Raw genomic sequence first — 15960 nt, forward strand, 5'->3', positions numbered from 1 at the left:
CCGCCCGGGTCCAGGCGGCCGGGGAGGGCGGGAGAGGGCGCGGAACCCCGGGCGGGGGCGGGAGCGGGCCGGCCCCGGGGAGCGGAGGGCCCGGCTCGGGCGGGAGGTTAACCCCACCGAGCAGAGCTAGCCCGGCATCGCCGGGGCCGCTCCGAGGCCCCGCGAGGCGGCTGCGCGGCCCCGGCCTGCCCGCAAGGCCCCGGCCTGCCCGCAAGGCTCGCTGCAAGGAAACTCCGACGACGTCTTAGCGAACGTTTTTATTGTGAAGCAAAATGCAGCAGGGTTGGGGTTTTTTTTTCCCTCCAAAGTACAAAATACCAAGTGAAGTATCCGCTCCTCCAGCACAGCAGCATCCCCCCCCTCTCCTCGCAAGGACCTCGCGGCGAGCGCGCCTCCCGCTCTCCTCGCGGCACTGAACGCGGTGAACTCGCACGTAGCTTCGCCGCCGCGTTTTCTGCGGTAGCAAGGCTGCTTTGAGGTTCCTGCGCTTCCCCGCTTCAGTTTACCTTTCCATCAGCACGGCTGTGCGAAAGGAAACTTCATTAATGAACTGCAATATAAAAAAAACTGGTGAGCAACAACCGAGTTCGATTGAGCGGTTTCACGGCACTAGTGTTTCCGTCAGCAGAGCTGGGGGGGGGGAAAGAGGCAGGAGAAGGAAAGGGCAGGAACCTCTACTGCCAGATTTTCTTGATTGAGAAAGCAAAGGTGAAACTAAAACTCACTGGTTTGAAGCATGCAGAGGGCGTTCCTGAGAGCATGTTATCTTGAAGCTTATGGGGCGGAGGTTGGAGGGGAGAAAGGGTTAAGAGACCAGGATAAAGGCTGTAACTTTTTTTTCCCTATGCAGTAGCTCTAAAAATTTTTAGAGCACCCCATTCAAGCTATTTTTCCACATTTAGGGTTTCTGACGCCGCTCTGGCTCTTGCGGCACAATTCACTGGTATCGTAAAGCAGAGCACAGACACCATCAGGTGACCTTTCCCCAGAAGACAAGTCGGAGAAGCTTTAGCTTAATAATCAGTTGATTACACCTCAAACGGCTTTCTGGTGGGACATAGCTTGGATGACAGCTTTGTGCAACGAAGCCTGTTGGTGAATTTTTTTTCACTTGCTCAGTATCATCGAGATGATATTGAGATACCTCAAGGAGAGAGATCATCGAGGGGCAATCGATACCGCTGCCGCTGAGCCAGCGACGTCCCGCTGACAGAACCAGGCCCACACGGAGAGCGTCTTTTCATTTCCCATTACTGCAAGAAGAGTTTGATTTTGGAGGCCACGCAGCTCTCAAACTGAGGCGAGGGCAAGAAATCCTGTCTTTGGCATAAAGCTTCAAGCTCTCCTGCCACAAGAATTCCCACTCAAAAATAATCACTTTCAATTTGTCTTACTAAAGCTGTGTTTCTTGCAGGAGAAGGTGAAATATCCCACCTTCTGCCTTTCACCTGCACCTCGCCCCTGTGATACACCTGTGTGCACGGCCCCCACCGAAGTGCTCCACATTGGATTTAAAAACCTTTTTTTTTTTCCCCCCTCTATTTTCAGTTCAGGCCTTCAGAACGGCACTGACACAACTGAAGGTACAGGATATTTTATTTTTTTTTTTTATTTTTTAAATCAGCATTGCCACTGGAGAAAAATTAAGCTACCAGCCTTTTGCTAAGAGTGGTCACCGATTAGGTCCGAATACAGGAAAGGGAAGTCCCCCCTGTACCCCGAAGACATTCAAACACTAATGCGAATGCATCGTTTTAAAGACCGATTCATACTGTCATAAACTGACAACCGAGAGGAACATTCTTTCTTGACACTTCACAAGAGAATACAAATTCTAGTTTACTGAGCTCAGTTTACAGATATTTTTTGCAAGCATAGGATGTGCTGCCAGTAACGGATGCTGTGACTGAAATCTTTAACTTGCATTTATTATCAAAGTCATACTGTTTACATCTGTAATGTCAACAAGATGCCACAACTACAAAAAAAGATTGTGCACATTGCAGTTTCAATGCAAAAAACAGTAAAATGGAAATCCATTTGTTAAAAAAGTAATTAAAATTACTCCAGAAAGCAACTGAATTGTTTTAACACCTTTACATCCAGTCAAATTAAAATGGTTAACAAGAAAAAAATACAAATTCAAAAAATCTGGTATCAGTGTTAAAAAGGCAACTACTTAAGCATTTCTATCAATTCGCACATCAATCTCCCTCCCACGAAGCTGTATCCCATTCATCATACGGCAGGCTCGCTCAGCTACTTCTGGGGACTCAAATCTAACCACACCACATCCTTTAGACTTCCCATTCTCCATCTTGATATCAGCATACAGCACGTGACCTTAAAAAGAAAAGAAAGGGTCTTGTTTAACCCAGCAGGTACCACGTAACGCCCCATCAAGTCACAGTTCTCTACCTTAAGCCACAGAAGGTGAACCTTTAGAAGCTGCCATTACTTTGAAACTTAAAGCTACAACTTCACCAAGTCATTGTTTTAAAGAAGCGTTCTCGGTTTAAGCGATGAATTAGTTCAAACTGGTTCTCTCAATTCTCACCCAAGCAGCAGCAGATAACGGAGGAAAGCACAAGCTAACAAGCCCTGTCCAACTTGCCAACGCACACTGCACAACCGATGAGGCTGGGACTTGGTTTTGCCCTCCGACGAGCAGCCCGAGATGCTGGGGAGCAAGGTCTGGGCACAGCAACCGCTGCCATGGAAAAACTCCCCGAAGCTGAAGAGCGCACCTCAACAGTCAGTAGCTGAATTCAGAATTTTTTCAGTTATTTTTTTTAAGGACAGTTTTCCCAGACAACTATGTTCATTTAGATATAAAGGATCTGCGCAGGTGCTTTTCAGCAGTTCTCGGGACTTCCACAGCTCTATTCCCACCTCTTTCCCAACTACAAAGAAGCTATCCACGTGATAAACCCAGCCCCCGAGATGGAGAAGGGAACAAACGCTTAGAAAAAGCATGTGTTAACTGGGTTATCAACTGGCCAGGCATGTATCTCTTTCCAACACTGCGGAACTCTTGCTGGTACGGCAGGGATGGTAAACATCCTTAACTAGATCTTAACTTGTCAACGTTAAGATCTAGTACTTCGGTAAGTCTGAGTGAAATTTTAGTTAAGATACTAGTGTCAGGGACATATAGAGCCAGGAGTTAGTGTTTAATTCATATTCAATTCTCAGAGTAATTACCAGTGATAAAGTAACTTACCACATTCGTTAAATTTATCTTTCAGCATTTTCCATGTAAAATCAAAAGGCAGCTGTGAAAAGAGAAGAACAGATCATTACTGAGAATCTGTTGAACAACTTGCAAGCGCTGCCAACTCTTCAAAACATGCTTTCTGTCCTGGGACAGCCATTGTTCAGCATCTTCCTTTACAGATGCAGAGCGCTCTTCTCCTGTTAAGGAAATGGCTTCAACTCACAAAAGCCCACCGAACTCCACCTTTGGCAGCATCCAATATTAGATATTCTGACGGAAGTCAACCGAGCACAGATGAGATCAACACGTCAGTACCGACTAATTTCGGGAGGAAGGAGAGGTAGGAAGAAGGCTACTCACATTTCTCACAAATATCTGACAGGCTTTTCTGGCCACCCCAGCTGCAGGTCCTCCAGTTCCTCCAAGGGAGCCTGCAAAATTGCCTGCAAAGTTTCCACGTTCCATGTCCATTGTTCTTTCAAAATTGCTTCCCATCGCAAGTCCCATTCGATCTATGCCTGCTCCCATGCCCTGTCCCATAGCAGGACCCATTCTTTCCATATTAGTGGCTCCAATGCGCTCCAAGCCCATTCTCTCCATGCTAGCAGCACCCATACGGTCTATTCCTATTCTTTCCATAGGAGTGGCACCTATGCGATCCAAACCAGCTGGCATTCTCTCTATGACCTGACCCATTCCAGTTCCCATTCCAGCAGGGACCATACGCTCCATACCTATACCCATCCTATCCATGCCAGAACCCATACGTTCAACGCCTGATCCCATTCTGTCCATAGTGGTGCCAACGCGGTCAATGGCAGCACCCATTCTCTCGATACCAAAGCCTATTCCAGAACCCATTCTCTCTATGCCAGAGCCCATTCTCTCAATAGCTGGGCCCATCCTCTCAATGTTAGGAGCGATGTGATCTATGCCCAGAGGGGCCATTCGGTCAATTCCTGAACCCATTCGCTCCACGTTGGAGCTCATGCGATCCAAAACAAGACCCATCCTGTCTATTTCTGACCCTACTCTCTCCATCCCATGCCCCATCCCGGAAGGTATTCTTTCTATTCCCGAGCCCATACGATCAATGCCAGGTGCCATCCTCTCAATCCCAGGAATGCTGGCATTTCCACCACCTGGAACACAACACACAGATTATCAGTAATCATACAGGGACAAAAAAAAAAACCCTAATGCATGCTTACGCTACTGAAACGCTGTAAGCTTTATCATCACTCAAGAAAAGTGACTGCACACTGTGTCGCTCTGTTGCTGCAGAACATGAAGCAACGTTTGATTTCAGATGGTAAGAGTACTGTTTTTGATTACACAGACCATCACGACACCACCACGTGATTTAGGGGAGCAGTCATCTCATCAGACCACATACTATAGTTGGGACGGAGAAGAGTTTATCCCTTTGCTAAGGAGCTTAACTTCTGTACGCACAAAGAAAGCCTTCCAAAAAAAACCAAAGGAGACAATTTTGAAGGCATATGCAAACCTAGGAGAAGATCAGGTGGTAAAAGTAGTATTTTAAATATAATCTTAGCTGCTAGCTGTCCTGTGCAGTACACTGGGGATTACACAGCAAGAGCAGTAATTTAGTAACTGAAGTTACAGTTCCAATACCGATTGCTTGGAAGAGGAATGAAATCACGTCATCCTTGCCACGCAACTCAAAGATTGCTTCTGCCAAGCCAGGGAGAGACTTTTACAAGAAAAGCTCGCCAAACCTAAGAGCCCTCTTATTGCCAGAACTCCAAGAAAAAGAAAGCAAAGTCCACAGAAGAACCACAGCAGAATGACCATTATAAAGTCACAAAGCATGGTTGGCCTTTTAATGTGGAAAGAAATATAAAAAGGTTGCCTGTGCCATAAAACACAAGCAAGAATAGGGTTTCTACGTCTGCTACATGAAATCCCTTGACTGAGTTGTCCTGACTCTGCTAGAGTCTTCGAGTTCCTGCAGTAGAAGGATCGCTCCCCTATAGTTTAGGCCATTTTGCTGTTGTACGAAGGATCTTAGCTTATCTATCAAATCACGTTTAGCGCTGCAAAAAAAAAAAAATCATGTTGAGTTTGATTCCTATCTGACGGGAAAAAGCCTTGAAGAAAGCGCGTGCTCAAATTATCTACATATATTTAATGAAGAGAAACAAGATATGTAACCCTAAGATGAGCCTACGCTCAAGAAAACTGAAGCAATCACATTTACAAACAGCACTTATCCTCCTTCGGTATTTCGAGCTTCAGTAGTACCTTAAATAACAGAATGGGTTTGGGTTACGTGACATTTGTACTTGTGCAAGCAAGTTGGCTTCCTTTTTTTTCATTAACAACCAACAGCAATAAACATTTAGTATTTCTTCAGTATATTCTTCGCTGCTGAAAGCCAGCAGCGTCGTGTATTTGTTTTTAGAGTCTCCCAGAAAAGAGCTAATCCCATGCAGGCAGGCAGTGCCAACTCTTGGTTACTAAATGTTGTGATTCAGTCATTAAGCAAATAAAATTAATCCTGTAAATTGGGAAGGGGAGGAGGTCTGCCTACTTTGAGATATTTTGGTTCAGCTTTGTTTCAGAAATCCTGCAGTTTTGAGTAGTTCATTACTGAAATAGTCCAGTATTTCCAGAGAGTCGCTGGGCAACTTGCTAGGAAGCGAAATGTTATACAGGCAGCGGGGAGGAGCAGGACTTTGTTCTCACTGAAAAAAATTTAGTGTCTTACCAGCAGCATTTCAAAAAAATGGACAACTGCCAGAAAAGTCTAAAAATTTTTTTTAGTCTTCCAGTAACCTTTTTTCAGAAGTGTTTTAATGCATAATATTGCTTATCTATTTAAAGATTATCTCCCTCAAAACTATTTTTTAATGCATTATGCTATATATATATATGTGTATACATATTAAAAAAAAAAAGGCAGTAAGTTACCATAACTGAATTGCTGCTTTAAGTGCTTTGAGTTTTTTGAAGGCTATATTTGCTTTGCAACCTTAATTTTAAGGTAAGGATATTTTTCGTCTTTTTTTTTTTAATGACTTGTAAAAAAAGATCACCTTTCCTTGCATACAAGATCCAATTTTATAAAGAGTCGTCTTGAGTTGTATCAGCAACAGTGTACTGCATTTCACTTTCTTTAAAAATGAATTTAAGTTATATCAAATTAACAGAGCACAGCAATTCCAGAGCAGTCTCAGGAACTGGCTGAATCAAGCTGTACACACACGGAACAGATGCTCACAGAAGACATTAAAAGTGTTCACGTTCCGGATCTTGATTAATCATTCCGAAGCACGATTAATACCTTTTGCCATCTCAAAGCTGCTACAGACAGAACAGCACTGCACTAGCCTTGCTCAGTTCAAGTAATATTTTACACCAAGTTATTTGCTATATTGATAGTCTTCCTTTTTCCACTGGGGTTCAAAAGGAAAGACCGACAGAAGAACACTAATTTTAGTGCCTCATGAGTTGCACAGTAAGGCGTTCTCTTCAATCATCTGATGTGTGAGTCTATACCAGATTCCCAAAATGCCTGGGAGGAAGGGAAGGAAATGAAGGTTTTGCCGTATTTTTCCTCCCTACTGTCTAGGCCGCAGGCTACATTTTAGTGACAGGACTGGGTCACACATCATTCAGAACCTTCCTCTTTGCCACACACATATATGGAAGTTTTAGCATGACCTTTCAAGACCCAAGGCAGTGTATTAAGACTGCCAGAAGGTTTCCGGTCGCATCCGAAATTCCATTACACAGCCCCACAGGTCACTACTAGTGTACCTATCTGCCTTCTGTACAGCTCTTAGGAGTTTGATCAAAACCAAACTATTACAGCAAGTACACAGAAAATATAGCCTGTTTTGTTTAACAAAACACATGATTTTTATGTCCCGTTCAGGTATGAAAAGCAGGTAGTAAAAGCACTTAGCTTAGTGTACTTACCTATTCCTCTCTCCAAAGTCTCTCCAAAACTACGAGACATTCCCATTTCGTTTCTTCCAAATTCTCTTTCAAATCCTCCACCCATGGCACGATCCATCTCTGAAAAGATTAAGTTTGAGATGTTCTTCAGGGCGTCTAAATGACTCCTGAGAGAACTTTTTAATACAGGCATAATTTTTAAAGATTAACAGCAAGGCAAGTTTTTTTATTACGTTCTCCTGATCATTTTATCGTGTCTTCTTGAGACCAAAAAACCAACAAAAAGCAGGACTCATCTCAATATGGACAAACACATTTGAGGCAGCCACTTCGCTCTGGAGAAGTCTTTCTGGTGAATACAGATAGAGCGCGGTTTATCTCTTCCTAAACCAGTCCTTCAAGACAACCTCAACAAATGACTAGTTTTCTGCAGCTCAGAGGCCATGAGTGACTTGTGGACGCCATGTCAGCTGTAAGCTTTAAGTTTTTCCAATAAAAGCTGAGAAGAGGAAAATGACCGGTCTAGAGAGTCTCTCCAGTGTTACGCTTTCAGAGAACACAAGTCAGGAGTTGGATATACAAAAAAACTAATGCCTACCGCTCATTCTGCCCATGTTCATTCCAGCTGGGAAGCGACCAATGTTTTCCATGCCACCAAAAGGACCTTCCATTCCTAAGAGAAAATATTTTTCAGGGATTCTTTAACAATGCTTTTCAACTTAACACTACACTTCACCCACATAAGCTGCTTTCACAGAACATTTCCACAGGCACCAAGACAACTCTGTATCACAAATTCACAAAACAAAATTTGGTCACACCGTATCTCCTAAGCCAAGGGCAGTTTTAACAAGTCTCATGACAAAAACATGGGTCACGTTTTACCCAAGGTATTAACCCTTCCCCATACACCTACAGCAGTTTTATTAATACTCAAAAAGGAACAAGTTATTACTAAATCGGTGACGATTTCAAAGAACACAAATGCCCGCTAGACACATATGGCTAAGTTTACATGACTTTCGGAAAGCCCAAGCTATATACATATCAAAAAAACACAGCTTACCTCCCATTTTATTCATTCCAAAGCCCATGCCTTCCATTCCCATTCCTCAAAATAAAAGAGAAAGCTTTATATAGCAGACGTAATTCTACAAAAGTTCAGCCATTAGACTGGCTGTAGAAATAGAGACCATACAACATGTCCACTGTTTGGACTGAAGAGCTTACATGTGACAACTCCGAGTAGATTGCAACATTCCTTCTCAGAAAATAAAGCAGCAAAGGGGAAAAACCCATAGGCATTTATAAATTGAAAGCTGAATGTGTGCTACTTTTTAGGTGGCTCTTTAAAACTTGTGCTATTTAAACATATCCTAAACAAAGATTTGCAAGCCCACTAGTAAGTGTTAAAAGTGACAGATGGTTTTAAAAGTTTAATGTATATTTGCAGTGTCTGCTGCTCATGCTCAAGAGTCAGAAAATGAGAGCTGTGCTTTGACCACAGTGAAAAAAATGGAGCAGTTGGTTAAATTCAAGTTTCCATTATCAAGCTCATTACTTAGCTCAACAAAAACTCATTTGGCTTTAACACTCCTAATACACTTCAGCTTTTTGTGTAGGCAAAACAAAGCTATCTACCTTCTACATAGCTTAAAGCTCTCATGAAACAAAAGCATAGGAGTAATCTTCTTACCTCCAGGTCCCATGTTGCCCATTCCCATGCCTTTGTTTAAATGATTTGCATCAATAGGTTGACCTCCAGGTCCTAATCCCATGCCAATACCACCAAGACCATCTGAAGAAAATATTCAGATATCAAAAAAGCCTTCTTTCCATAGTTTGACAAAACAGCAAGTTTTATTCTTAAGTAATTGACTTCCATTCTCCAAAAAGCTTGCTGTGTTCCCACTTTGGGGTGTGTACTTAAAGCATGAAAGTGTATAGTAAATCCAGAATAGATGTGTCTTGAAATATACTAAAAACTCTCTCAAATATTTTTTCTCATAATCCATTTTCCATCTTACTACTGAGAAAACTTGCTTGTTTGGTTGGTTTTAAGCTGACTCCTGAAAAATAACTGGCTAGAACACTGCTTATTTTGTGCAACTCCTCAATCTAAGGAGAATAGAGTGGGCAATTTAGTATAAAGATCTTCTAACCTTTGCACAATGTTACCCTTGATTGACAAATGGCTTATTTCCACCTTTGCCAAGGTTCTTCCCTTGTAGGTAAGAATTTAACCACAAAGTTCAACCTATCATTATGATAGCCACCTATAGAATTCAGAGCACACAGCCAGCCTCTTCTCTGAGCAAACAAAGCGTATCATTCCCAGGCATAATTTTGAATCTTCCTGTACCCAAATGAATTAAGGATTCCCCAGTCCAAAGAAAGAAGAAAAAGCCCTTGTATTTTCCTTAATCAGGAAGAAAGAGTTCTCTGCTTGCACTTGTATCAAACAACAGCTTAATGGCATTCTTTGCCTATGAGAAGAGGACTTCCTCATTTACAGCTCAGCATAATAAACACAGGAAGTGTTGAATCTTGTTTTAAAACAGCACAAGATATCCCTTCCCCGCCCCAATAAAGGCCAAGAAACAGGCTTCCATTGGTATTTGTTGAGTTTTATACAAAGATAATTAAATTGGAACCCAATGACTTTCTCTTGAAAAAGAAGCGTAGCATTATAGAAAGTCAAGGCAGCAATAAAAACCATGAATGATACTGCTGCTGAATAAGGCTTTGACAGATACACAAAAAACTGAACTAATTAAGGGGTGGATTGACTGATGATCCTTAAAATTGTGCAAGTTAGCAGCACACAACAGGTTTGGTTCCCATGCCTAAGAAAACAGCAACTGGCTGAATTAACAGAATTACGTTAACAGCCACACTTCACGTTTTTGCTGTATTTAAACAAATTAAGCCTGCGTTCTCCCGCCTCTAGCTCTTCCCTTCCAACCCAGACTCTTCCTGTTCAGTACTTTCAGTATCTTATCACAGCGTGGTTGAGGTTGGGAGGGACCTGTGGAGGTCATCTCCTCCAACCCTGCTGGCTCAAGCAGGGTCACCTAGAGCTGGCTACCCAGGACCACGTCCACGCAGCTTTTGACTATCCCCAAGGATGGAGACTCCACAGGCTCTCCGGGCAACCTGCTGTTCCAGAACTCAAGTCACCCTCACAGTAATGTTTCCTTATTTTCAGATGGAGTCTCCCGTGTTTCAGTTTATGCTCACTGCATAAACTTGCCCTGTCACCGGGCACCACTGAAAAGAGCCTGGCTCCCTCTTCTTTATTCCCTCCCTTCGGACATTTATACACGTTGATAAGAACCCCTTTAGGAACCTGGAAGATTCTCAGGTCCTCAATTCAGCCCTTTCAATTGAAGGAAAAACATCAGATACCCAGAATACCATCACGTAAAAGGAGGCACACTTTTCCCTATTGACTGATTAATTACGTTTCCATTAAATCCCACTATTAACAGTAGTTTTACAAGGCATTGGGGTCTTTGAATTGCAACTGAGAGATATGGAAGCCTTGAGAACGTGAATGGGATACTGTTTTAAGACAAGCTTCTAGCTATGAGCTGAAAGGAGTATCCAAAAAAAAAAGACAAGACTGAGCAGCTCTTCTTTACTATTTCCCCCTTTGATATTATTCAAACCATTTGGATCCCAGCTTTCCAAAGTTTGAACCGGAGTCTTACTGGGGCTGGGATCAGGCCCCAGTTGCTGAACAGCAAAATAAAAAAAAAAAAAAAAACACATAACAACATGTTCAGTCATGCAGGAGAGACTTACGAGGAAGTTGTTGGGGTCGCTCTGGAGGAAAGAAGTCTCCTTTGGGAAAGGCTCGTTCGTCCTAAACACAATTCAATACATTAAAGTTTGTGAGAAAAGTAAGAAGTTATTTCTTGCCCTTTTTTTTTTTTTTTTTTAATTAAAACACAGAAACTTAAAGCTAAAGCAATCTTCACTGTATTTATGATTGTCTTTTAGCAAAATAATCAGAATTAACCCTCCCCGATGGTGTGAGTTGACATCGCTAGGAATCAGGCAAGTCGCACATTTCCCTCCCATATTTCAGCCCCATCTTGAAACCACACATCATCCAAAATCAGGAGCACAATTACCAGTTCAAAAAGCAGTAAGAATTTGAACGTACTTACCATTTTTACATGCATCGGTCTGTCAAACAGCAGCTGCCCATTAAACATCGCTATTGTTTCATTAAGGATCATTGTTCAAGCGCTAGAAGCACACAAAGTCTTAAAGCTCTAAGCGCTATCTGACGCAGAGTACAAAAACCCAGTCAGAAAACCACACCTCTCCAGGTTGCTTCTTAAGCTATCGTTCACAGATTATCAAAAATCCTTCTGCCTTCTCCAAAACTAAAAAGCTTTGAGATCCAAATAACTGAATATTCAAAGAATGGCTTTTTAAAATTAAAATATATGAGTTTAAAATACTCTTCTGGTTAAGATTAAGTTCATTAAGAGATCACTCAAAATGTGACTCCAAACCAGCCTAGGTGTTCAAATGTTTCATCAGTAACTTTGGCCATTTAAAACAGGAGAAAACATGCAAAAGTTCTCAACATTTCCAAATCAACAAATAGCCAAATTTTGAAGTATGCCACGCTAGTGAATCATGTGAAATTTGTATAAGTCTTGCTCCCACAAGGCTTAGCTTATTAAGTGCACACGCAGAACAAAATTAACATTCAAATAGAAAGAGAAACTTTGGGAGAGGAAAGAGGGAAATATTTTCCTCCTTTCCATACCATAGGCACAAGTTGAGGGATCATGCACACAGCAGTATCTGTACTTTGTTGTTGTTTGGTTTTTGTAGATTGCTGTGTAGCAAACCATCGCTTGCACAGCGTAAGAATACAGGGAACAGAGGAACACGCTAAGCCAAGCCATCTTGTATTGCAAATGGATTTGCTGCATTCCTCCTTTACCTCCATCACAGGAATTTAAGACAAATCTTTTCTCAGAAATTGCATTTTAATACTAGTTTCAACCTAGAGACAGAAATTTACTATTTGGGCTAGAAACACATATATCCACATGGGAAAGAGAATCCACTTTGTTAATGATTCTGAGCAAACAGCAGCAATTCTTTCAAGATGGACTTTCTCTTTTTCCAGTTTTCCTTACATTTTCCATCCACTGCAATGGCTTGACTTTCTGTGACATGGCAATACCCTCACTTGTAATATTACAAATTACATTTTCATCCTGCTTTGTTTACTAAGTTATTTGCCTACTATTCACCATCATTACTTTTCAAGGATACATATAGCCTGAACAGCCTCTATAGCTTGCTCAAAAGTGACAGTGCCGATCCCACGACTTTTGCCATCTTTATCTTCTAGTATGTCTGCCCGAACCACAACACCGGCCATGCTGAATACTTCTTTCAGTTTCTTCCAACCAACCTTGTAATCCAGCTGGAAGACAAGTGATATTAGAAGTATGAGAAAGATTTCCGTCAAAAAACAGCTTTAATGTTCTTACATTTCCTTTCCCAATATCAGCAATCTTAAGAAACAAAGAGTCTTCACAGAGATAGGATGAAATTTAAATAGCATAAAGAATGCTACAGAGCTTAACACAACGTTCTTGGCTTTGTTCGAAAACACAAATTAACAGACACGGTAACATATAGGATACATCTTAATTTACAACTTCACTAGCACAGAGAATCAACAAGACCAGCCACAGAATAAGTTACTACTCAGTTTTACTGGAACAGAGCTGAAAGTCTAAGGCTTTTCTTCTAATGCATTAGATTTAACTCAGTTAAGACCCAGATTATGGATTACACAGCACTTACATTTGCAACAAAGACAGTGCTTCCAAGTCTCCCTGCCTGCAAGGCATGAATGATCTCGTTGGGTATGTTGGGGTTGTTGAGTATACTAGGCGGGATATTGATCATGCCGGGGCCGCCCGGGCCTGGACCAATACCCATTCCACCAGCTGCTGCCATGACCTTCTGCATTGCTCTCCTGGCATGCTCACCGTCAGGATCCTGCAAAAACAGAAGCAACATACTCGGTTCTCTCTGCACTCCGCTAAGTGTGTGGGGATTTAGCGGCATGACTAAAACAATCAAAAGACGAAGGGGTTTCCTTTTATACAGGGCTATCCGCTCCCTATAGATCTCCAGCCAGCTACTTCACATATCACTGCCATCCACTAATTTATTTTCTTTTAACCAATATGCCAGCACCCTTCAAGTTAGCAAGTTATTCCTACTCATGCATTTCCCCTGATTCTGAAAGCGTTTATCTATTATTCAACACCATCAATAAACCTCACAGTTATATCTGTTCCAAAGACTGATAAACCCAGAACGGCATTGGGAAGGTTTTGGAAAACAAATGCCGACTAACTCTTGGCATCTTCAAAACACTGCAACAATTCATTTACCTCGCACTTGGACTTCTTTACAAAGACAAGATACAGCGTGTAAAATTTCAAGAAGATTGGTTTGGGCAACGCTTCCCCCCCCCCCACGCACTGGCTTTCTAACCTGAAAAAAAACTTTTAATGTATCCCCCTATTACTACATAATCTCACGATTTTAGGACATGCTAGAGAACATGAAGCATAGGATGAAGAATTCAAGGAAGGAAATAAGATTAATTATTGTCACTTCACTTTATACTGAAAGTGAACATAAGCACCTTCACAATACAAGGTGAACTTATGTTACTTAGGTTGGAAACGTCACACTGTATTCAGTGAGCAAAATGCACCAGCACTGCAAGACTGCTGAAGAAAGTGAGATGTCAAATAGAATTAGTCAGAAATACAGATGCTTTAAAAATAAAAGCTATTTGAGTTAATTTGAATCTTGATCTGAATTTTAAGACTAAACAATAGCACGTTTTGAAAACAGGAGAAAGGATAGCTTTCACATGATTATTTCAGCTACAGAAAATCATAGTAGTCTGAGGTGGAGAACACATTAAAGTGAATACAAGTTGCTTCTCAATTTAAATTTCCTATTTCACTGCTAAAACGAGGTATTGCTTAAAACCAGATTAGCTCCAATAGAAAGCCAAGAGTGGTTGTCATACAAACTAAAGCCTTCTGATCAGGCAAAGAGCTTTATCTATTCTGCCATAAATTTTTATTATGTCACTTGAAGGCCTTCATGCTCCTCAGCAGTGAGACAGCCAACAAGGAGAGGTATGTACCAGACAGTTGGCAAAACTGATGCTAATGGTCATCCACAATAACTTAATTCATTCCACACAGTCAGACTGGGGCACTTGGCTGGGGTAAGTGTTGCTAAAGTCCCTCCCTAATACTGGTAAAATGCTTCTTCACCGATTTCACTGTTCTGTGTCATACAGACAGGAATATTCAAGTATGACAACAGTTTCACCAAGAGTTGGGCAAATTACAACCACCTCTTCTCAAGGACTGATACCAAAGGGCAATCTGACTTCCAGCACTAATGGTATATCATTAACAGGAAAACTGGCCCAGACATGGCCCACTCTCAATAGCTTTTTCTTCCACGGTCCCCTTAGAGAAGTCAGTGCCTGACGATTCCCAGGTGTAACTGTGTTTTTCTAACCTTCCATTTCACCTCTTCCTTCCTTTAAAGGGTAGCAAGAGGTCAATAGTGCCAGAAGATGGCTCGTGCCCAGAAGCAGGCTGCTGCCCCCGGAATTCATTACTCACAAAATCTGCCAGATCTGAGAAGTGCTGCCGCTTGCTGTCCCCACCCTTCTTCCCAAGCACTCCTCAGACTACAGCAGGAAGGGGGTTGCTAAGGGCAGACCTTCTGCACACGTTCTCTATCTTATACTCATGCAGACGTCTTTCACCCCCCACCATTAAGTGGGCAGGGCACGACAGAACACGAAGCCTGCTTAGCCAAGAACACAGCTCACATACCCTAAGGCCAAGAGTCAATGCCAACACTTAAGTCAGTCCCTTTTTATTTTTGTTCAGTTGAACCTCCAATGCAGCTACAGGTTCCAAACTGCTGGAATAAAACTTTAAACTTGTCAATGGTTAAGAATTAACTCATGGTACAGTTGAGCGTGTCATACTGGTTGACAATAGCAAAGCCATTAAAATGGAAATAAATCTTTGAGGTATTTCAGAAACCAGCTTATTCTACGGAATTTGTTTGTAGAATACATTCATTATGATGGAGAATTAAAAGGGAAGGCGGTCAAGAACAAACAACACTTATGCAGGTTTCTTCTTCAAATCACTAAAAAAGAAAATATACCTGCAGTTAAAGCCAAACTCTTGCTTTGTCCGAGTTCTGCATTGCTACCATCAGCACCTATGCTTTAAATCAAGTTTAGTCTTGACAATCGCGTTCAAACTCAAGTTCAGCAGTACATGCTGATGGTAAAAAAGGGTCGACTGTCTTTTTTTTTTTTAATCCTATTTGATGAGTTCTGCCTTTTGTCAATTACTCTTATCTGCAAATGAGTAAGCCATAAATCTTGACTAAGAACTACCCCTTCACCTTCAAATTCAACATACTGAAAGAACAGATGCACGTCTTACTTCTTTCACTTTCAATGGTCTTCCACCAAGACTATGCTTGTTCAAAACCTCTGCAGCCTTTTTCATGCTTTCTTCCATCTTGAATTCAACAACACTGTGGGGATACAAGACATCTAAGAACATTGCTTATTTTTTAAGAGTTTCCTCATTTCTTGCTATAAATTCATAAGTGAACTTACGCGCATCCCTGATGAGATGATTTCACAGGCGAATAACAGCGAGGAGAGAAGGGAAGAAAGAAGAAATAAAGTAAGTAAA

The 15960-nt window shown here is 41.7% G+C and overlaps 1 protein-coding gene across 2 annotated transcripts; it reads right to left on the bottom strand.

The window, feature by feature from the left end:
• Positions 1–1907: 1907 nt before the first annotated feature.
• Positions 1908–15939, bottom strand: LOC143170881 (heterogeneous nuclear ribonucleoprotein M-like). Of its 2 annotated transcripts, XM_076359543.1 has the most exons (13): positions 15882–15939; positions 15703–15796; positions 12992–13189; positions 12452–12605; positions 11320–11369; positions 10952–11012; positions 8841–8942; positions 8211–8255; positions 7743–7817; positions 7166–7264; positions 3578–4359; positions 3224–3275; positions 1908–2343 (listed from the first exon to the last, which is right to left on the bottom strand). In XM_076359543.1, exons 2-13 carry the CDS (start codon positions 15778–15780, stop codon positions 2180–2182), a joined length of 1860 nt encoding a protein of 619 aa, XP_076215658.1. In that variant the 5' UTR covers positions 15781–15796; positions 15882–15939; the 3' UTR covers positions 1908–2179. The 2 variants fall into 2 exon arrangements, with proteins under 2 accessions (XP_076215658.1, XP_076215659.1); XM_076359544.1 differs by lacking the exon at positions 8841–8942.
• Positions 15940–15960: the final 21 nt, after the last annotated feature.

Source organism: Aptenodytes patagonicus, chromosome 25 (assembly GCF_965638725.1).
Source record: "Aptenodytes patagonicus chromosome 25, bAptPat1.pri.cur, whole genome shotgun sequence".
Taxonomy (NCBI): domain Eukaryota; kingdom Metazoa; phylum Chordata; class Aves; order Sphenisciformes; family Spheniscidae; genus Aptenodytes; species Aptenodytes patagonicus.

Bases quoted from the DNA above. Each gene is read 5' to 3' on its own strand.
- LOC143170881 (XM_076359543.1), bottom strand. From the start codon at position 15,780: ATGGAAGAAAGCATGAAAAAGGCTGCAGAGGTTTTGAACAAGCATAGT. The intron at 11,370-12,451 runs GTATCCTTGAAA...ATGAAACAATAG, and splicing joins AGAGGCTGTTCAGGCTATAT to CGATGTTTAATGGGCAGCTG. The intron at 4,360-7,165 runs GTAAGTACACTA...GTTGTGTTCCAG, and splicing joins GACTTTGGAGAGAGGAATAG to GTGGTGGAAATGCCAGCATT.